Source organism: Papaver somniferum, chromosome 11 (genome assembly GCF_003573695.1).
Source record: "Papaver somniferum cultivar HN1 chromosome 11, ASM357369v1, whole genome shotgun sequence".
Classification (NCBI taxonomy): Eukaryota; Viridiplantae; Streptophyta; class Magnoliopsida; order Ranunculales; family Papaveraceae; genus Papaver; species Papaver somniferum.
In genome coordinates this window covers 79,924,333-79,947,636 of record NC_039368.1, presented here as the reverse complement: position 1 = coordinate 79,947,636, position 23,304 = coordinate 79,924,333, and the positions used below count along the sequence as shown (strand labels likewise).

At 39.0% G+C, this 23,304-nt stretch overlaps 2 protein-coding genes across 2 annotated transcripts; one reads left to right on the top strand and one right to left on the bottom strand.

The window, feature by feature from the left end:
- Positions 1 to 1,086: 1,086 nt before the first annotated feature.
- Positions 1,087 to 3,207, top strand: LOC113323619 (sugar transport protein MST7-like). The gene is made up of 4 exons (XM_026571939.1): positions 1,087 to 1,231; positions 1,574 to 1,896; positions 2,001 to 2,636; positions 2,722 to 3,207. The coding sequence occupies exons 1-4, from the start codon at positions 1,087 to 1,089 to the stop codon at positions 3,175 to 3,177; spliced, it is 1,560 nt and encodes a 519-aa protein (XP_026427724.1). The 3' UTR covers positions 3,178 to 3,207.
- Positions 3,208 to 3,449: 242 nt separating this feature from the next.
- Positions 3,450 to 23,192, bottom strand: LOC113324639 (S-adenosylmethionine mitochondrial carrier protein). The gene is made up of 6 exons (XM_026572937.1): positions 22,775 to 23,192; positions 19,051 to 19,112; positions 4,830 to 4,945; positions 4,671 to 4,749; positions 4,181 to 4,414; positions 3,450 to 4,098 (listed from the first exon to the last, which is right to left on the bottom strand). Exons 1-6 carry the CDS (start codon positions 23,190 to 23,192, stop codon positions 3,742 to 3,744), a joined length of 1,266 nt encoding a protein of 421 aa, XP_026428722.1. The 3' UTR covers positions 3,450 to 3,741.
- Between the last annotated feature and the right edge of the window lie 112 nt (positions 23,193 to 23,304).

Sequence of the window (23,304 nt, the reverse complement as noted above, 5' to 3'; positions counted from 1 at the left end):
TAACCTGCAACAGCATCATTCATATCGTCTAATGTGACCCTTAGGGTTGTAAACCACATCCTAATTGCCATAGTTTCATCTACACTTCCCAACATGTCGTAAGGCACTTTGAGGTGATGATAAGCATCCCACTCAAAATTCAGGTAGTGAATCGGCCTCTTCTCCAATGATGTCTCATTATCCACAACATCCAGGACAACATAGAGCATCCGCTCCAATTTCTTCCCAAGTTGTTGTTCGCTAAACTTACCATCATGTAACCTTCTCAGTATCCTATGAGCAAGAATACTAATCAAGAGAATATCATCTTCACTGCCCACCTTCAGGCCCATTTTCTAAGATAGGTGGATTGCACAGTTTGACTCTGGAGAAGCTTGTTCGTGTAATTCAGGGTTCATAACATGCTTTAAAGAACAATCAGTAAAGAACATGATCTTAGAAATATCAGGAGTTAGTGTTTATCTTTTTTTTTACAGTCGGGTTTAGTGCGATGAGTAATCCCTAATCTTTAGGGTTTCGAGAGTTTACGTGTGTTTATCTTTAGCTTCGCATTATCCTACATTCTTCCAGAATCTTCCTAGTAAGAAATATCATCCTGCAAAAAAGGGATAATGATATGTTCTGATAAGCAATCCTAAAACTGTCAGGATTTCACGAGTTTACTGCTTATATCCCACCGACGTAAAACTCTTACAAGTTGTTTAATAATAGGACTGTAAGGAAATCCCACTAACGTAAAACTCTTACAAGTTTTGTACTAATACTAGTAGGATTGTCGACCCAATGAGTTTATATTATCCGTTTTATATTATCCAGTTTAGATTAAGACCAAATTCTTTGAGCAACCATAGTGATGTATATCCAGAGACATAATAACGAGCTTATATTCCACCAAACTGATAGAAGTTGTGTAATACTAGGACTAGTGTCAAAGAAATCCTGAAACTGTTAGAAGACTGCTCTTGGAAAATCAATTATGTATAAATACCTACTCATATTCACCTTCTCAACCTACAAAAATACTTCTAGCTAAGGATGAACCACAAAGTTGTTAACTAGAGTAACTTTCTTTCTTCATTATCAACAATGGCGGGTGGAGCTTTTGACTCATCTGTAGGAGGAGCAAAAGGGAAGAAGGAATACCCTGGAGAGCTTACGGGTTTTCTTCTTTTTACTTGTCTTATTGCTGCTTGTGGTGGACTCATATTCGGATACGATATCGGTATCTCTGGTAAGTTTTTCCATCTGTCTGTTCTTTGATTCTCTTTTTTTTTTTTTTTCTTTTTTTTTTGCTTTTGATTTTGATTTTTTTTTTCTATATACGTTTCATAACTGCATGTCTGCATGCACTGAATGATCTATGATATGGCCGTTTTTCTCTCTTCTTCTTTTTTTCTTTTTTTTTTTGTTGGTTTTGATTTTATTTTCTTTTTAGTATGTGTTTTACGACTGCATGCACTGAATGATCTATCATGATATGGCCGTTTTTATCTTTGATTTTTATTTTTTTTGGTTTTTTGGTTTTGATTATTTATTTATTTTTATTTAACTTTGTTTTTACGTGTATATGTAGGTGGAGTTACTGCTATGACACCGTTCCTGCAGAAGTTCTTCCCAAAAGTTTATCGACAGGAAATTGGTGTTGATTCAGCTAATCAATACTGCAAATTTAACAGCATACCGTTAACTTTCTTTACATCGTCTTTATATTTAGCAGCTTTGCTAGCATCACTTGGTGCCTCGTGGGCAACAAAGAAGTTTGGACGCAAAATAGTTATGTTTACTGGAGGTTCAGTTTTTCTTCTTGGTGCTGTCCTCAATGGTTTTGCCCAGGATCTTGCAATGCTTATTATCGGACGTATTTTGCTCGGTATCGGTGTTGGTTGTGCTACTCAGGTAATATTTTTTCCCTCCGTCGCTTTGAAGTTATACACGTAACTGAGGTATTTGCAGCATCACATAGTCTTAACATGAGTTTTTTCATATATTTTTGTTTACAGTCTGTACCGCTATACCTTTCGGAGATGGCGCCATATAAGTACAGAGGAGCACTTAACAGTTGCTTTCAACTGATGATTACGGTTGGAATTTTCCTGGCCAATTTAGTAAATTTCTTTACAAACAAGATGACAGATGGTCCGGTCCAGGGGTGGAGAGTTAGTTTGGGATTAGCAGTTGTGCCTGCACTTATAATGACAGTTGGTGGATTTTTCTTACCCGATACACCTAATTCCTTCATCAGTCGAAACCAACCAGAGGAAGCAAAGAAACAGCTTCAGCGCATTCGTGGTTCCGTTAATATTGATGAAGAATTCAACGATTTAGTTGCTGCGGGTCACGAATCTCAGAAGTATGAAGGCCAGTGGAACAATCTGATACAGAGAAGATACAGACCTCATCTATGTTTGGCCATACTTATCCCATTCTTCCAACAATTTACTGGTATCAATGTGGTTATGTTTTACGCACCAGTTCTCTTTACAACTCTGGGTTTTGGTAGCAGTGCCTCGCTCTTGTCTGCTATGATTACCGGTGGGGTTAATCTATTTGCTACATTTTTTGCAATCTATTTTGTGGACAAATGGGGAAGAAGGGTTTTGTTTCTTGAGGGTGGTTGCCAAATGTTCATCTTTCAGGTATAACTCTATCTGCTCCGTTATTTTTATGAACATGCCTAGTTTTTTACTATTTTTTATGTATTAACTGACGTTATTCTTTCAGGTTCTTATAGGTGTTTTGATATGGATTAAATTCGGAACTACGGGTATTGCAACTATATCTTCCGGGTATGGAATTCTCGTTGTTCTCTGCATTTGTGCATTTGTGGCAGGATTCGCATGGTCCTGGGCTCCTCTAGCATGGTTAGTACCTAGTGAGATATTCCCACTTGAGATCAGATCAGCAGCTCAAAGTGTTGTCGTCATGGTGAACATGTTCTGCACGTTCTTAATTGCTCAGATCTTTTTGATCATGTTATGCCATATGAAGTTCGGATTATTCTTCTTTTTTGGTGGTATGGTGGCCATCATGACTGTTTTCATCTACTTCTTTGTACCTGAGACCAAAGGAATCCCAATCGAAGAGGTGTCCCAAGTATTGAAAAATCACTGGTATTGGGGAAGATTTATCACTCAAGATATCGAGTTGGAGAACAAGCGCAAAACTTTGAATACTTGATCAAAAACAAAGACACGGGATGCAGTGAAGAGTAGTTTTTTTCTTTTTTAGTTTTATTTCATAGACATTTTTTTTTTTTTTTTTTGAGTTAGCAAACTCAGTATAGTACTCGGTGATTATTTTGACTGTCAGTAATTATATTTGAATTTCAATATAAAATTATTTTAACTGTCAGTAATTATATTTGACTTTCAATATAGTATTATCTCCATATTTTTTAAAGGCTTTCTTCGAATGGTAAAATTCAATATTTATATGATTAACAAAATATGTGATGTTGAAGTTCAATCCTGGTTTCATGGCCACAAAAAATGGAGAAGCGTGTAAACAGAATCAAATGTACATTAGAGGATAGAAAAGTAAGGGCGGCTCGTTAACTAACAAATTCTCTTGCTAATCTGTTTATGTACCAAACTTATCAAAACTTCGGCCCACCTCAAATGTAAAAAACAAAATCTCCTGGAATATATATGCAAAAAGAACAAAACAAAATAAAGTTCCAAGAAATGTTACAGTTGTTTTGTTTGGTCGACAGATAAAGATGCAGGGTGTTCTCGAGGAGCATTACCCAGCATTTGCGAGCTTCTTTTCGGGTAGCTGATCATTTGCTATTTGCTCTTCATTCTTTTTGTCCATTGCCTTCCGTGCGAGCTCGTAGCCTGCAAAGTTCATGGCACCCAATGGCGCGATCCAGAAGAACCTTGGAAGTGCTCCCTTAAATAGACCGAGGGGTCCTTCCTGGCGGAGGATGGAGAAGGCTATCATTGACATTGAAACGGGAAGACCCTGAGGGGCAGTCATCGTTCTTGTCTTCAACACATCAAAAGGAGTTGTGACGACGGCAGCAAGTCCACCTGACAATGCGCCTACAAGTATTGTTTCCCATGGCTCCAGTTCTCGTCTCAGGAACTGCTGAACACCCTTCAATAACAATTACAGGGGGAAAAAAGTCATATGACATGCCATTTAAATGCGAGAATTAAGCACAGAGTTGGGCACAAACCTTTTTGGACTCGGCATAGAGTCCCATGCCAGCAACATAGAAAGGAACCTCCCTGCACAGTGTGGCACCAGTCCCACGAAAGAAACCCTTGATAGCATCTTGTCGCAGAGTACCCACAAGTGCTTCTCCCACATTGTCAAAGATACCAGCCTGACACCTCTGCTTCAACACCTCACATGGTATCCGCACTGCTGTACCCAGGATTGTACTGCAGAATGATGCTATAGATTGCACCTATATTGCCAAGTGTGTTTTAAGTTTTATAGTTCAATAAAAATTTATACAAGTAGAAGAGTGGAACCTGACAAGTTTCGGTACATCATTGTGAAACCTATAACATTTCTTCATGAGTCTTGCTAAAAATATTCATGAAATCAAGAATAAGAAAGACGCTTCTACGTAAGTACCAATAGCATGATAGGCATGGAAACAGAAGAAAAGAGTAATGCTTCTATTTAACTGGATGTAGCATTACAATTGCGCTTATTACCTGAAGCTCTGCAAGTGTGGGGGCAAAATTTATCAATACAAGCTTGCTTGCCTCAAAGATTCCTGTCCTTAGTCCATGGCTGTTGAAGGGAAAAAAGAAAAGACTGAGCAAAAAACTTAAGCTGTCCCATGAGAGGTAACACAAAGATGAGGATCCAACCTTGAAAATTGACCGAGTATAGCTGGTATAGAACCCCTGTATAATCCCTGAACTCCAATTTGTGGAAGCTTTGCAATAATTTGGGGGAAGGATAATGTTGACGCTTGCACTCGAGTCTGTGACAACATTAATTATTTAGCACATTCCCAATGAACTGAATAATTGAGTTATTGTACAAACACAACATAGGAATAATAATTGAGTTATGGTTCAGCATAATAAAGAGTGAATTTTGACTCTCTACGACGGAAGCTTTATCAGAGGCATTATCCAAATTAGAAAGCTCTGTAGGAGTTGCAATAAACTAATGGCTCCCTAGCTTTAATCTTAGTCTCGACCTAGTTAAAATGGTACTTAACTTATTTTTACTAGGAGCAAGTTTGTCATAACTAGTGTGTCCTGACTTTAAATTTGCATTGTATGTTCCTAGAGTATGCCATTAGCTTTCAGATCATATACCTCAGTTCGTCAACAAGATATTTATTGACTTTTCAGCTCATACGTTCGTCCTCTATCCTCTCAAGCATTTCTAAATGATCTCATCGACATTTCTAACAGTAACCTAGTGATGGTATTTCAAAAGTGATTGTAGTTGTAGTGGTAAAAAGGGGTCTTTACAGACTTGTGAAGAAAACAATTTTTCTAGATTTAAATTAAACAGGCAAATAAATAAAATAGTTCAAACCTTTAGGGTCTGTTTGGGAGTTTGGAAACGGTATAACATATCTTATAATAGTTTATCTTAATTTAATTTATGATAACCTTGTTAATGGTTAGTTTTAATGGTGTTTGTCTAAAATTCTATCATATCTTAGGCTAGGATAACTTGTGTTTGTTTGACTCCAGAAATAGGTTAAAATAAATAATTATTTCTTAGACAAATATTTATTTTAAAGGGAAATAACTGTCTAACCTAGGTGAGGATGCATGTATCCCAGATATTTGGAAGAATATCATAACCTCACTTTTTTAACTTCCTAAAATCAAGGATGGTTTAGTAATCCTTATCCAAGATTGGAATTGCAATAAGACAAACACATTTTAACGATTTTTTAGTGGATAACCCAACCTAGGATGGGATATCCATGGTACCAAACACGACCTTAGAGAAAATACCAAGACTAGGATTCCACAATTGACCAATTAAATAGTAAACTCTAAATAATATTCATGCAATTCTATCTTTAAAAATAATTCTAATATTTGCCTCAAATATATTTTTGAAGTAATAATTGTAATCACAAAGTATAAAACATCAAAAGTTTTTAAAACCCAGCATGCTTCATCAACATAATTCACAACTATTCAATAAAAACTAATATTTCAAATTCAATTCCATGCAAATAATCAAATAATAATATTGCAACAAATAATAAAATTAGAATTATACCAATCAATATGGATCAATGGTTTCCTCCGTCGTCTCGGCTAATGGGTTTAGCTCCTCATCCCAAAAACATAATCATAAGATATATTCATGGCTAAAATATGTGTTTTTATTGATGTATATAAGATGAAACAGGAATTAGCAACGTTGTAGAAGTGTTACAGCGTCACTGTTACAAAGGGGTAAGTGTTTTTGAGACTGCTGTAAACGATAAGCCTTTACTGCTGTATAAGAACGATACTTGTTCTGCTTTTAAGACTGTCGAAGAACGACGGACTCTGCGAGTCTGTTCTTCGTCTTCTTCTTCCTCCTCGAGCAGCAGCAACAACAACAACAATACCTCCTGTAACTTGTTCTTCTCGTCTCTCGTGAACTCCCAACTCTCTCCTAAGGGTTTCTAAAACTTTCTAACCCCTCTAAGACTCGAAGCAATGCTTTATATAGCCAACAGAACCAAAATTCTCGTGCAAATCCGAGAGTATTTCTCTTTTTTTTTTTTCTTCTCGAGCAGTTGAGAGAATAATCTCTTTTCTGTTGCTTTGTACGCGTCCTCTGGCCAGTTATTACGCTCCAAACTTCTCTTAAGACTTGAACAAGACTAGGTGCATAGTTATCTAGCGTAAAAGTCTTCCACAAATCTCTCACAAATATTTGAAAGTGAACAGCACGGTTCTGTCCTGTTTGGACTTTGATCCATTCTCCCGGTCATTCCAGCCCAATTGGTTGGGTTAAATTGCTTATACTGATCTTTTTATAGTCTAGAAAGTCCAGCCCAGTGAAAATCCGATGTTGAATCTCCTTAAAACTCGCTCAAATTCGACCCCTAAAACTGTTCTTCTGCAGAGTTCTTTTCCCGCCAAAGTCCAGTTTTGAAACTTTGAAGATGACCTCCCCATATCCAGTTCCGGTGTCCCTTTAGTACATGCCCTGAAATGGGGTGCCCCTTATCCAAATTAGGGTTGCCTTTAGCAATTCTTCTGGGATGTTTTCCGCACTTTTTCGGGGTTCCTCCGGGGTATTTCTGGGGTACTTCCGGTACACTTCGGGAGCTTCCGGTATGCTATCTACGGAGGTTCAAATGCCATATTTTTAGCCAATTTCGCCACAAAGTCTTATTCTTCCAAAAACACCTACAAATAAATAAAATAACCAAATAAGTACGATATCGAGCACTAACAATATATACAAATGAGCTATATTAGACACATAAATGCGTCTATCAAATACCCCCAAACTTATTATTTGCTAGTCCTCGAGCAAATCAAAACTACAAAATAAAATCGTAACTCACTATCGCAGGCATCGTCGATTGCATTTAGCGTATGCAATAAGCCTTTAAACCCCTAGGTGGCCCTAGTGGCCGAGTTATAGTCTCGGGAGGTCTTACTAGAGATATACCCACAAAACCTTTACTCCTAATTGGTCACAAGTATCTAAAGAGCTATGAGGACATACATATTCTCAACCTATCTCCAAGTAACTAGAATGCCAGAGAAATTAAAGGTATCAGCTCTAAATCTAACTGAAGAAAAGGGGAGACACATCCACACGACTGCTAGATAAAGAGATATCCGCTATACAGCTAGATAAACATTGTAAGATGCGTCCGCTGCTTTACAGCTGGATAAGATTAGGAGAAAGATAAAAATGAGAGGGACATCTGCTATACAGCTGGACTAATTACGTGTGATGAGTTAAACCAGTGCTAGAAAGATCTTGTGCCAGATTTAAAGCAGACTAACAAAGCAACCAAAATGCATCTTTCTTCGACTCTCTCACAGAGCCCAGTAGAAACAACGCCTTCTTCGGTCTTCAACTGTTGATGATAAACTCTTGAACCTCATAGAACCTTGAGAATTAACTCTTCTCTTCGATTTCTTGCTTGACTTATAAATTTATTCTTCCCTATGGCCTTATTGAACAAAAAGAACGTAATGAAGTTTCTTTTTTTTTTTCATTTTTTTTTTTTCATCTTTTTTTTTTTTTTTTTTTTTTTTTGCTTTTTGATATAATATTACAAGACAAAAATTTACATGGCCATGAGAGAAGGACTTTCAAAACTTGGATCTTCGCAACTTGTGATGTCTTGGTATCATGGATTCTTATATCATTTGCTCTTATAACTTCAACTTTGATTTTTGAATTATTCTCTTCTATTGTTGCTTCTAAACCTAAAACGTCTTCACTTTCTTCGTAGATTTTGATGTCGCTCCGCTTGTTGATGATGATAAGTTTCTACTGAGAGAGAGTCGCAATCCAGTAACTAAGACTACATTGTGAGGTTGCTTTGTCTTTCTGGAGTTTCCTGACCTACTTGCCTTTCCATCATGTATGGTTAGGTCCATCACGGTTACCCTCTAAAAGGAACAAGTTCTCTCCTGAATTTCAAGGATCTCAATGTCTTTTTCTCTAATGTCTCAATAAGTTGTTATCTCTAGCATTCCAATTTATATCTTTTCGGTGAGAAACAGTATGTAAACTTAGCTAACCGGATACCATGTGACGCTAGAAGTTTCAAAAGTGCGACTAAAATGTTTCTGACATACCCCCAAAACTTAAATCTAACATTGTCCTCAATGTTCTAAAGATGAAATTAAAAGCATGAACAAGGAGAAACTGTTACCATTTGAAGCAAAAGAGATAAGGAAAGATATTACCATGTCGCATGAATGTTGGGTTACCTCCCAAGAAGTGCTAAGTTTAAAGTCTTCAGCCAGACATCGGAAAGGATTAGTCAACTCGAATCATAAAGTAACAGTCGAAATAACTGTGGGTCTTCAAAACGAAATAGAGCTGACCAAAGGAAACTACAATAACCCAAGAAATTGAACAAGGATAGCATGCCCTTATCTAGTTTTCTGATTAAGATATTTATATCTAATTGTGGTTCAGGTTCAGGTTCTATGAAAGGGTCTAAATAAAATATTTTCCTCGGATGCATTTCCTCATAGGTTGGATACAAATTATTAGGTCCTAGAGTCTGTAAAAACTCAAATACGAACTTAGAATCATGAAGTAATAACCTAAATAATTGCGGATCCTCTAAGTCAATCAGATTTGACTTACATAATTGACCACAGTGAGAGTAGTGGTCATTCTTAAGCAAATGTGTTGATTCTAATTTCCTAAAGCAATTAGGTCTAGTCTCACAACTTAATATTCGACACATTTGGAATATAAACGTTCCCACAGTTGGAAGAAAACTATTTGGTGGGAAAACAAATTCAATCTGGGGATCATAGCCTGGGCAAACCACATCAACCAGAGGATGGGTTTCTAACGACTGAACTTCTTCCTGGACATCATTAGGTTCGGGAAAACGAGTATGAAGGTAATCTTGCAAAATGGTCGAGGCAGAGATATCAAGTCCTAAGTGTGGGGAATTTCTAAGAGTTAAAGGTAAGGCACTAGGGAAGTGATAATCACCTCCAAACTTAGAGTTTTCAGTGTCTCTAGATAGACCTCTAATTATTTCTTGAATTTCCGTATCTTCAGAGTCCTTAAAATATTCAAGAGATTCTTCTAAGTTATTATCAGGTAGTGCATCTTTACTCATCTCTACGGGTCTATCTTCTTCTTCCAAGACTATTGTTTCTAAGTCGCTAGACTCTAAAACAGTATTTTCGAAATGAACCCATTCCTCTAAACCACTATCAGCTTCGTAATCAAAAGGAAAATCTACATCGTCTAAAACGGTGGTATCCCTAATCAAATCCTCTTCCTTTTGAATAGGTGAATAATCATAAAAATTATTTGGATTTGAACTAGAAATAATATAATCACTATAAAGCTCAATTGGATTACTAGATTCCTGATCACTATGCCTACATATTTCAGATTCTTCATCACTACTATCCTCATCATCATAATAGTACGAAGATGATTGAACCTTATCTAAATAAGTAGTGTTACCAATTATAACCTCGTTATCTTGATTATGTGAAAAAGTATCTTCATTCTCAAGGGTATTATTGGATACACTATATTGGCAATTCAAGTTATTTCGAGCAATACTTTCGTTCGTTTCTAACTCAAATCTACGTGTCGATTCAGCTATCCTCTCAAGGGTCTCTTCCAAATAAAGTTCCCTTAGTGTAGGATCTAAGTTTTCATTTAATATATTGAGGATATCTTCTACAGATTCAGTTGTTGTTGCAGTTCTTTCGTCCATAACTACATTATTCACCTCATCTAATTTATACGTCGGTTCAGCTAACTGACATGATGACTCAGCTAAATTCCTGAGAGTCTCTTCTAGAGAAGGAATAGGAACTGAAGGATCATAATAAGGACTACTTTTCAATAGTTTGATTGTATCCTCTAAAGACGAAGAACTAGTATTATAATCTTCTTGCTCGTATGACTGATGCGCGTGCGGATAGTAATTGGGCTCACCATGGTATGAACCATAACCTTGAAAAGGTTGGTGTCCCCAGTCACTATTCTCACTATGGTCATAATACTGATGATGTCCATATTCAAATTCAGGTCGATATTCATTGTATTGGCTTCTATCATACCAGTTCGACATTCTTAATTGCAGGGGAATTCTACGCAATCACAAACAAGGCCGACTCGACTCCACCAAAACAAACCTAAATATTTCTAGCAAACAAAAATCATGATGGCTCCACTTAGATTGTTTCTAGACCAGCTTCTATTCCTTCGAAAAGGAATTCGTTACAATTTGAGCACACCCCTCTGGAATCAATCCGAGCTAATGTAAGTTGAATCGAGGCGAGGGAAGCTCAGTGGAGCTTTGATACCCAAGGCCTCACCGCTATCACAAGGCGGCGCAGTCACGCATTCAACTCACAGAAACCATCATGAATTTTGGAGTGTGCTTAAAGAGCAACCAATATTTTTCGAACGAGTTTCCTATTTAAGCTCGTTAACCTATCGGTCTCGTTCTATTCCAAATTTTAAGCTTGGGTTCACGTTAGGTTTCGTTTTCCTAAGGCGGGAAAGAAGGGAACGGTGATGAAATCCGAACCCTTATCTTGTTTAGGCCAGGCCTTGCACTTTACAAGGAAAATAAAGACAGTCTGGTTCGTCCTCAAACAATTATCACCTTAAGGCAGACAGTAACCCGCTTGCAGGAGATTCGCGAGTGTTTCGATTGGACTTACCTCCCGTACCAGACGGGGGATGAACCGTTGAAGTCGACTCGGGCCACGACTCCTATGTCATGTACGAACCCGAGGGGCCGAGACGATATCGTAATCGTCGTCCTTCCCTGCACACAGTTTGTATTTAAGGGTACCCTTCCGTAGGGTATAAAAATAAAAATAAAAATGTCCAAAAATTAATGTCCAAAGTCCATAAAAAAAAATACAAAAGAAAAGAAAGTCTAAAAAAAATTACAAAAATAAAAATGTCTCTCTTTTTTTTTTCTCTTTTTATCAAAAAAAATAAATAAAATTCTTCTTCTTTTGCTCCTTTTGCTCCTTTTGCTTTGCCTTTTACTCCAAGTCTTTAAATGTCCACCAAAAACTTTGGCAAAAATTTCTTTCGCTCCAACTTCAAGAATCTGAAAGAAAAAGACAAAAAACCAGAAACGTAAAGAAGAACAAATAAATAAAAATAAATAAATCTAAAAAAATGCTAACTAAACACAGGTCCGCGGCGCCAAAAATTTGATGGTATTTCAAAAGTGATGGTAGTTGTAGTGGTAAAAAGGGGTCTTTTCAGACTTGTGAAGAAAACAATTTTTCTAGATTTAAATTAAACAGGTAAATAAATAAAATAGTTCAAAACTTTAGAGAAAATACCAAGACTAGGATTCCACCATTGACCAATTAAATAGTAAACTCTAAATAATATTCATGCAATTCTATCTTTAAAAATAATTCTAATATTTGCCTCAAATATATTTTTGAAGTAATAATTGTAATCACAAAGTATAAAACATCAAAAGTTTTTAAAACCCAGCATGCTTCATCAACATAATTCACAACTATTCAATAAAAACTAATATTTCAAATTCAATTCCATGCTAATAATCAAATAATAATATTGCAATAAATAATAAAATTAGAATTATACCAATCAATATGGATCAATGGCTTCCTCCGTCGTCTCGGCTAATGGGTTTAGCTCCTCATCCCAAAAACATAATCATAAGATATATTCATGGCTAAAATAGGTGTTTTTATTGATGTATATAAGATGAAACAGGAATTAGCAACGCTGTAGAAGTGTTACAGCGTCACTGTTACAAAGGGGTAAGTGTTTTTGAGACTGCTGTAAACGATAAGCCTTTACTGCTGTATAAGAACGATACTTGTTCTGCTTTTAAGACTGTCGAAGAACGACGGACTCTGCGAGTCTGTTCTTCGTCTTCTTCTTCCTCCTCGAGCAGCAGCAACAACAACAACAATACCTCCTGTAACTTGTTCTTCTCGTCTCTCGTGAACTCCCAACTCTCTCCTAAGGGTTTCTAAAACTTTCTAACCCCTCTAAGACTCGAAGCAATACTTATTGACTACAGGAGGAAGTACCCTGATGCGAAATTCCAATTGATGTACACGAGTTTGCACTCAAGCATACTAAAATTCATATATAAGTGACAGAGCTCTACTCAGATAATTGCACTATGGACATTATATTCGGAGTCAAACTAATCACATAGAAAGATTAAGAGATGGATATAGAAAAACATAGATGGTGTTGATGTTGACCAAATGATCAATGTTTCACATATCTGTCTGAAGGCCACTGCTAAAATGAACCTATCCTAATGGACTGAGATACCGGTCTGACTAATATCAACACTGCTGGCATATACAAGGTAACCAACGGTCAATAACTTAAATCTAGATCAACAAACTGGAAAATACAAGGGAACCAGCACACGCATATTGCTATCCAAGTGTTAATACTTATTCCGATTGGTCTAACTGGTCCGGTCTTAATTTTTTTTTTTTTATATAGTAACTCAATCACTCTAATTCACCCTAGCAGTGGTAACAACTTGAATCGTGTGCCCCACATAATCACTTAGAGAAACATAGTTTAAAATGAAAAAATAAAATAAAAATAGAAGTGAAAAGGACTCAACGAAATATGGTGAAACTATCATGTTATTTCTAACACCTGAGCTCTGTGCTTTTCTGAATAGACTCTTTAGATGTTTCCATCTATTCAGATTGGTTCCTCAACTCCTACAACCAAAATGCTTCCATCCACTTAGATTGGTTAGTGCCATCCTAAATACGCATAAATTTTTAGGCTCTGGAGTTTATTTATTGCAACTAAAAAGTTTCTCCCATACCCCCAAACTTAAATCTAACATTGTCCTCAATGTTCTAAAGATGAAACTAAAAGCATGAACAACGAGAAATTGTTACCATTTGAAGCGAAAGAGTTAAGGAAAGATATTACCGTGTTGCATGAGCATGGGATACCTCCCAAGAAGTGCTAAGTTTAAAGTCTTCAGCCATACTTAGGAAATGATTAGTCAACTTGAACCATAAAGTAACAGTCGAAATAACTGTGGGTCTTCAAAACTAAATAGAGCTGACCAAAGGAAACTGCAATGAACTAAGAAAGTGGACAAGAATAGCATGCCCTTACCTAGTTTCCTGAAAACTATCGCTAATTGCGGTTCAGGTTCAGGTTCTATGAAAGGGTCTAAATAGAATATTTTCATTGGTTGCGTTTCTTCATATATGGGATCCGAATCACTAGGTCTTAAAGTCTGTAAAAAATCAAATACGAACTTAGAATCACGAAGTAATAACCTAAATAATTGCGGATCCTCTAAGTCAATCAGATATGACTTACATAGTTGACCACAGTGAGAGTAGTGGTCATTCTTAGGAAAATGTGTCGATTCTATTAACCTAAAGTACTTAGGCTTAGTCTCAGAACTTAATATTCGACTCATTTGAAACGTTCCCACGGTTGGAAGAAAACTATTTGGTGGGAAAACAAAGTCAATCTGGGTATCATAGCCTGGGAAAACCACATCAACCAGAGGATGGGTTTCTAATAACTGAACTCCTTCATGGACATCATTAGTCTCAGGAAAACGAGTATGAAGGTAATCTTGCAAAATGGTCGAGGCAGAGATATCAAGTCCTAAGTGTGGGGACTTTCTGAGAGTTAAAGGTAAGGCACTAGGAAAGTGATAATCACCCCCAAACTTAGAGTTTTCAGTGTCTCTAGATAGACCTCTAATTATTTCTTGAATTTACGTATCTTCAGAGTCCTTAAAATATTCAAGAGATTCTTCTAAGTTATTATCAGGTAGTGCATCTTTACTCATCTCTACGGGTCTATCTTCTTCTTCCAAGACCATTGTTTCTAAGTCGCTAGACTCTAAAACAGTATTTTCGAAATGAACCCGTTCCTCTAAACCACTATCGGCTTCGTAATCAAAAGGAAAAACTACATCGTCTAAAACGGTGGTATCCCTAATCAAATCCTCGTCCTTTTGAATAGGTGAATAATCATAAAAATTATTTGGATTTGAACTAGAAATAATATAATCACTATACAGCTCAATTGGATTACTAGACTCCTGATCACTATGCCTACATATTTCAGATTCTTCATTACTGCTATCCTCATCATCATAGTACGAAGATGATTGAACCTTATCTAAATAAGTAGTGTCTTTTATTCTCACCTAGTCCTCTAGATTAGGCAAATATCCACTAGTTACATCAAGGGTAAAATTCGAAACACTATTTTGGAAATTTAGATCTTTTAGAGAAGTTCTATTCTGGGTCTCTAACAAAAGCTTTTGGGCCGACTCACATGAATTCCTGACATAATCTAGGAAATCAGGTAAAGAAAGTTCACTCGTTGCATTATTTCCATCCATAACTAAGTTATTCATTTCAGCGAACTTACCTGTTGTCTCAGCTAACTTACGTGTCGACTCAAGTAAAGAGGAATTAGCAGAATTTTTCTCGTATGACTGATGGTTGTGAGGATAGTGATTGGGCTCACCATGGTATGAACCATAACCTTGAAAAGTTTGGCGTTCCCAACCACTATTCCCACCTTAGTAATAAAACTGATGATGTCCATATTCAAATTCAGGTCGATATTCATTGTATTGGCTTCTATCATACCAGCTCGACATTCTTAATTGCAAGGGAATTCTACACAATTACAAACAAGGCTGACTCGACCAAATCAAACCTATAAAATCTAGCAAAAAAAAAAGCATGGTGGCTCCACTTAGATTGTTTCTAGACCAGCTTCTATCTTTCGAAAGGGAATTCGTTACAATTTAAGCAAACCCCTCTGGAATCAATCCGAGTTAAAGTAAGTTGAATTGAGGCGAGGGAAGCTCAGTGGAGCTTTGATACCCAAGGCCTCACCGCTATCACAAGGAGACGCAGTCACGCATTCAACTCACAGAAACCATCATGAACTTTGGAGTGTGCTTAAAGAGTAACCAATATTTTTCGAACGAGTCTCCTATTAAGCTCGTTACCCTATCGGTCTCGTTCTATTCCAAATTTTAAGCTTGGGTTCGCGTTAGGTTTCGTTTTCCTAAGGCGGGCAAGAAGGGAGCGGTGATGAAATCCGAACCCTTATCTTGTATTGGCCAGGCCTTGCCCTTTACTAGGAATTTAAAAACAGTCCAAATTCGTCCTCAATCAATGAATCACCTTAAGGAATACAGTAACTCGCTTACAGGAGATTCGCGAGTGTTTCGATGGAATTACCTCCCGTACCAGACGGGGGATGAACCGTTGAAGTAGACTCGGGCCACGACTCCTATGCCATGTACGAACCCGAGGGGCCGAGACGATATAGTAATCGTCGTCCTTCCCTGCGCACAGTTTATATAATAAATTTTTTTTTTTAATAATACCCTTCCGTAGGGTAAAAAAAAGAATAAAGTCCAATTGTTTAAAGTCCAAAATAAATAAATAAAAAATTACAGTTTTCCTCACACACTCTAAAAAAATTAAATCCTAAAATTGTCATTTTTTCTTCTCTTTTAGCTTTTAGCTTTAAGATTTGCGTTCCCAAGTCCTTAGTATTCCACTTCGAACCTGTAAATCAAAGACACAAAAAGAAACGTAAAAAGGAACAAATAATAGTAAAAAAAAATAAAATAATAAACCTAAAAATTCTACCTAAGCACAAATCCGCGTCGGCGGCGCCAAAATGATTAAATTTTTTTTTTTGATGGTTGTAGTAATGAAGGTTCGAACTCTAAGACTTGTGAAGGTGAAGGATTTTTAGATTTATAAAAATTATATATACAAAAATATTAACAATGGTGAGAGGTACTGGGACTAATGATTCGACCAATCTTCATAAGGGCTCAATGATTTATTCTCAACAATAATCGCTCAAAACATATATGGACTCTTATTTTGCCAAAGTAGATTCTCAAAACATTGATTGTAAATGTTAAGCATGGAACATCAAATCACCTAAGCTAAGCATGACCCAGCTAATCAAATAACACCCAATTTAATCAAATCATATTTCAATTAATTTTTAATGCAAAAGTCTTAAAAAGAATTAATAAAATTATCCATGTATGAAGCTCGGCCTCCTCCGTCGTCCCAGTGTTGGGGTTTAACTCATCATAGTAAAAATGCTCTCAAAATAATTTATTATGGATCAAAAATTGTTTACAAATGATGAGAATATGAGAAATACAATAAAACCAGAGACCTTCGACCCTCGGTGACAAAATAAGACTGCCGCCGCTGTGTCGCAAACGCTGTGGAAAATAAGACTGTCTGATGTATGACCCACAGGTGTGAGTCGTTATTACTGTAGAGAAACGACTGCTGTTGCAGGTCCGTTCTTCGTGTTCTTGGTGTTCTTCATCAGCAGCAGCAACAACAACAGAGTTTCATCAACTCTTGATTTCTGCTTCTCTGGACCTCCTCTCGACCCCAAACTCTTGACACCCCTCTATGCTAACCCAATAGTTATATTTATACACCTTTGGACCAAGAATAACTTCTCATTAATCCAAAAAATCTTCCCATTACTCGGCAGTGCATGAAAATATTCCCGATATTTTTTCTTTAATTCTCTGATTTGTTACGGATTGTTCCCTATTTTATCTCTTCTCACGCATCATCCTTGAGCTTTAGGGATTGTTTCCAGCCAATAGCATCAACCCATGCATGTCTCTTCCATCCAAGAATTCCAAGAATATAATATTTTTCCTATTTTAGAATATCTTCCCTGATTTGATTCCCACCGGTTATCTAACCAATTTTGACCGAATCCAACACCCATACCAACTCTATCTAGGCCCTAGGAACAAACCCATTTAATTTGGGCCATTGAATCTCACTGGAACACCTTCAAATCCTCAACCCTAGTCACGGCAGTTCAAGAACAATTTTCCCGCCAAAATTTTAAATTCAAAAAGGTTGAAGATGATATGCCCCCCATCCTGAACTGGGGTGCGAATAGCAGATGCCTTGGGGTGACCTGGGGCTGCCCCTTAGTAATTAGGTTACCCTTTATCCAAAAGCGAGAGTCCGGATAACACTTGTCCTCCGGGTGCCAAAATCAACTTTTCGAGCCGAATTTTCCAAAAATGTTTATTTCCTAAAAATACATAAAAACACAATATTAGTACAAAAATAGAGTTCTAACAATACGGACATTGAGGACAAATTAGACACAAAAATGTGTCTATCATTTGTCTCCTCCGCCAATTGACACCGAGCCTTATGCATAATAACTATCATTCGCTGGTGGGCTTGAGATAACAACAAGGACAGATTATTTACTTCTTTAGAAGCAGCACCAACGGCCTCCTCGCGGGATGCCACCAGACTCTTAAAATAATTAGTCTGTCCTTCCTGCTGCACTAATGAAGATTGAACCTTTTCAAATTTTTCATTTGCAGCGCGGAGTTGTCCCTCGAGCTCTGAAAAAGACAACACAAGGGATTTAGCATAGAAAAGATATAATCACACTCGATGGAATGAGGTCATACCTTCGACACAAGCCGGAGCTTCTTCATACTCATTAACAACCACGTCTCGCGCTTCGTCAAGATAGTCATATTCCTCGGATAGTTTCTTATAATCTAGTTGAAGGTTGGTGAGAGTAAATTGACTTGCATCTAATTCTACCTGCTTCATCGAATCCATGTGACGAAGATGGTTGACTTCGTTGTTTATCTCTGTTACCCCTTTGTTAAGTCTGTACATGCATACTTCGAGATTTCTCTCAGACTCAGCCTGGCGGCCTATTTCAGCGCGAGACGCAGCAAGGGCTTTGATGAGAGCCCCAACCTCGGCTCTGGCATCGTCCCTTTCTCTGGTAAGACACAACATACTCTCCCTAATTCCCGGAAACGGAAGGGAGCGAGCCTTTCGTAATTCCTCTTCCAGAAGATGTATTCTAGCCTCTAACAACGAAGTACGCTCACGGGATTCCCGCAGATTCTCACGTGTCCACAGCAGCGTACCATTGAACAAAATACGGTCATGGTTGTACAGATTCTGCATATCAACCATCTGAACATGCCTTGCACGCCATCCCTCAGCCCGAGCGTCCCACTTTTTGGCTTCGCTCTTAATTTTTTCGACCAACTCTTTGATACGAGATTTTTGTCGTGCCCTTTCATTCCGAAGCCATATCAGCTCGGGGACTCCACCCACTGAAGATAGGGTGGGGAGACTCAGACAGAACAACAGAATAGTAGAAAGGAATTACGAGGGATAAAAGATGGAGAAGAACTAAACCTGTGAAAGCTGAAACTTTGCCGCGAGTTTGCTCTAACTCAGCGCGAACAGTGACAAGCTCTGAACAAAGACCAGCTTCCGCTTCACCCAGCCTTTCTTTCTCTTTAAGGCTATTCTTCAGTTCTTCTATCTCCACCTCATCCGCAGATAATGCCTTTTCCCTATGACGAAGATTAGCCTCCAACTTCAAAGATTTCGCTTTAAAGAATTGATACATCACATGGTTACAATGCTCATTCCTCATCATCTACACATCAAACGGCAAACATTATTACACCGAAGGATTCGAGTGTCACGAAGAGATATGTACAAGGACTTACCTCCAAGACACGCTGCTGGGGAAAACCATATTGGTACCCATCGACTATGGCCATCATTTCAGCAACAGAAGATGGAGGGTCCGCTACGAGGGTAGCCTCTAGAACACTCAAGCTTTTCCCCCACATCTCGGCAACACGCGCCTCGGAAGATAGTTCCATCATCCGACGAGTATAAGCATCAGAATCTTTCTCTCCAGCAACCACCGGGACAGGATGGGGAACAAACAACGGACTCTTTTTCTTGAGCCAATCCATTATGGCATCCTCACCCTCAAACATCAGCGAGTGAGGGAAATCCTCGGAAGGTGAGTCAACCACAGACTTCCCCTTTTCTGTCATTTCCCCATCAGCACAAGTCTCGACATCACCACGCGCAATGTGATCATCCGCGCCCTCATTCTGAACAGCAGCATTTTCCTTACCAAAATCCCAGAGCACATCCCAATTATCAGTGGAGGAAAGCAAAGAAAAATCTTCGGGAAAACCGAGGGCATCATCAAAGATTTCTCTTGCGGAATATATCCTGTCAAAGGAGAACTCTTGAGAAATGGTGGGGAGAGTTTCCGCAGCCTCACCGCCTCCGATAAATTCCGGACCACCAGGGTTATCACCAGCAGGAGCAGACATTTCCGCGATAACACTTCCCTCGGCCACCGCGACATTATTTCCCCCATCAACACCATCACAACCCGCACCAACCTCTTCCTCGACATCAGGAGGGGAAGTATCAGTGCGTTCTTCCCCATCATACATTTCCTCATCCTCGGCAAACTCTTCGTTCACTGGACTGGTAACTTCTTCATGAACCTCAGCCTCACCCGTCACAATGGTAGAAGACTGCTTGGGCACAATCTTTTTCTTTTTCGACAACTGCAAACCAATACACGTTCCACAAAAAGAGTTATTTCCTCATACACAAAGTTTGATTTTCAAAAAAGGAGGGGCCCGGCCAGAACCTGCAATAACCATACCTTGGTAGTAGCGGCACTCTTCGGTGGAAGTATAGCACCAGAACCCTCTTTCTCGTCTCCATCAACAACGTCGAGAGCATAAGGAAAGTTCATGCCCTCGAAATTTAAACGCCAGGGACAGAAATCTCCATAACGAGCAGGAGGAGATTCACGAGGCCTGCTACTCTCAGAAGGACGCCAACCGCGCGGACCGGGAATCCAACCATACGCCCAATGACCAACAATTTCAATGACAGTGGCATGCCACTCATAATCATGGTCACGCTTGATCCTTTCACGAGCAGGAAAAAGTTTCCGCTAAGCCGACCCCTCGGTGCCTGGAACGTATTTCAGTTTGGCATCGCTCACCTCACTTAAGAGACGAATTTCGCCCCGAGGAGCAGCGAGGTTACGGAGACTAACACTCCACTGTTTACGGTTCCTACTATTTATATAATCCCCAAAGGAGCTGTTGAAGTTTTCAGGAGTATACCACTCCCTCTCAGCGGGATTTGGAACGTAACATGTCATCGTCGTCTCCCCCTTACTCCGCAGATAACATTCCCTCAGTACACGGAGATAGTTCCCCGATAATTGCGACTCGGAACGACTATGAGTATTGGTGGAAGAGCCCTCGCGACCATCCAGCACGTCATAATAAAAGGAATCACCAGACTTATACAACCGCGGCATAAGACTTGCCTCGAAGGCTCCAACCGTAGTCAACAGATGAAACTCATCAAACTGATACTTCGAGATGAGCTCGTAAGTAATATCATCCTCAGGGGAATAGAAACGAACCTCGAAGGCTTGGATCTCATGCTTTTCCTTGAAAACTTCAATGTCAATGTGCTTAAACGTGACTTTCTTCTTGCTAACCGAAACGATGCGTATCACCGGGACAGCCTCCTCTTCTTCCGCAGGATCGGACGAACCAACAAAAGCTTCGGAAGCTTTTCTTTTGAAAGGAGGATTTTTAGATGATTCAGCTCTCGGCACAGCACCTTTGGAGTTCTTCCGTTTGAAAGAAAGTACTGGAGGCGGCGGCAGAGGGTTCTGCACGGGCACTATAGAACGAAGATGGGGAATATCGAAGGTGTCACCGCGAGGAGGTGGCTGCGTACACCTGGAGTCATCACGAGGACGAGAAAGAGCACGGCTGGCAGCGTATCGAGACCCGGAAGAGCCCTCGATGGATCCCCTTTCCTAGGAGGTGAAGCCTTCGTCCCAGAAGAAGACGAAACTCTATTACCGCGGGGATCCATCTGCGACAATTTAGAGAGATCTCCCCCATGTGGAGATGTATCAGACTCTCTACGCGGAGGGGATCTCGGCAGACTGGAAGGCGGAGTTTGATAAGGAAGCCGCGGACGGTCATACATGGCTGCGAGGAGGTACAAAAAACAAGTTAGAAGCAAACACGAGGGCATTACCAAAGATCAAAAAAACACAAAATTAACAGTTCATCTCAACATAGCCCAGAAACCCTAAAACTAGCATACATGCATGTATACCCTAAAACCCTAAAATTAACAGTTCAATCAATACAATTGAAACACTGGCCTCCTCGACTTGAGAAGAAGAACAGGGGAAAACTAGCATACATGCATCGAAAGATGTTCTTCATCACAAACAAGGTACAACAGCAGCAGGAAATTTACAATCAACACAATCAGCACAAAATTTAAAACAACAGAAACGAAGAAAAGAAACCTTACCACCACAAACAACATCCCAAAAGAAGACAAATGGAGAACAAACCAGAAACAAAGAAGAAACGAGCGTGATTAATGCTAGGGCAGAGAGAATTTAATGGTTGAAGAACAAAGGATGAAGTCTGACAGGGAGAATGAAATTAATTTTCAAGGAGAATGAAATTAATTTTTTCTCCTCTCCTTTATATACTCGAAAGAAAGAGAAGGAAGTTAATGGAGGAATGGGAAACGTGCCCATTAAATGAGCAGTTAATGCACGAGTAAAAAACGTACCCAAGTATCTAGGAGAAGTTATTAGGAGAGAGGAGGAATATGTAACGCCTGTTTTCTTCAATGCTCCCACTAAACACTCAAGCCCGAAGAAAATGGGCAAATTGTGTGTACATATTTCATCATGAAACACGTGTATGTGAGAAGACACGTGGAGAGCATGCGGACCAAGTCATCAAAACATGATGACACACGCCCACAGCCAAAAAGCCCATCCCGTCGACGTCGGATCTTTTCCCGAACAAATCCAAGGGAAGAAGTTAAAAGATGTACCAAAAGCACGGTGTACTGCGGGGCACCAAATAACTCCCGAAGAGTTACTTTATCTCATCCCCAAAAGAAGCCAAGATCAACGGTGAAGAGAAGGTTGACTGACATGGACGTGACAGGGGCAGAAGACACTTTTCTGACACGAGCATGCGTCTCAACTACCCGCATTAAACACTTTGAGCAGTGTACGTGTCGATCAACCCGTGGAACGAACGAGGATGACTCTGCGTGTTCAAGCAATGAACGAAGACCCCTGCGTGATGGACACAAAGCACAAGAAGATAAGGTTCCAACGGCTCTCAGAAACGGATCCCACACTCTAACCCTATAAATACCCCCTCTCCACCAATAGAGAGGGGGATCTGACAAATGACTGTTTATATCTTCTTCTTTGTCTTCCATGGATGGTGTTGAATGATCATAACCTGCAACAGCATCATTCATATCGTCTAATGTGGCCCTTAGGGTTGTAATCCACATCCTAATTGCCATAGTTTCATCTACACTTCCCAACATGTCGTAAGGCACTTTGAGGTGATGATAAGCATCCCACTCAAAATTCAGGTAGTGAATCGGCCTCTTCCCCAGTGATGTCTCATTATCCACAACATCCAGGACAACATAGAGCATCCGCTCCAATTTCTTCCCAAGTTGTTGTTCGCTAAACTTACCATCATGTAACCTTCTCAGTATCCTATGAGCAAGAATACTAATCAAGAGAATATCATCTTCACTGCCCACCTTCAGGCCCATTGTCTAAGATAGGTGGATTGCACAGTTTGACTCTGGAGAAGCTTGTTCGTGTAATTCAGGGTTCATAACATGCTTTTCAAAGCAAAAGAAAATTAGCCTAAAAGAACATGAT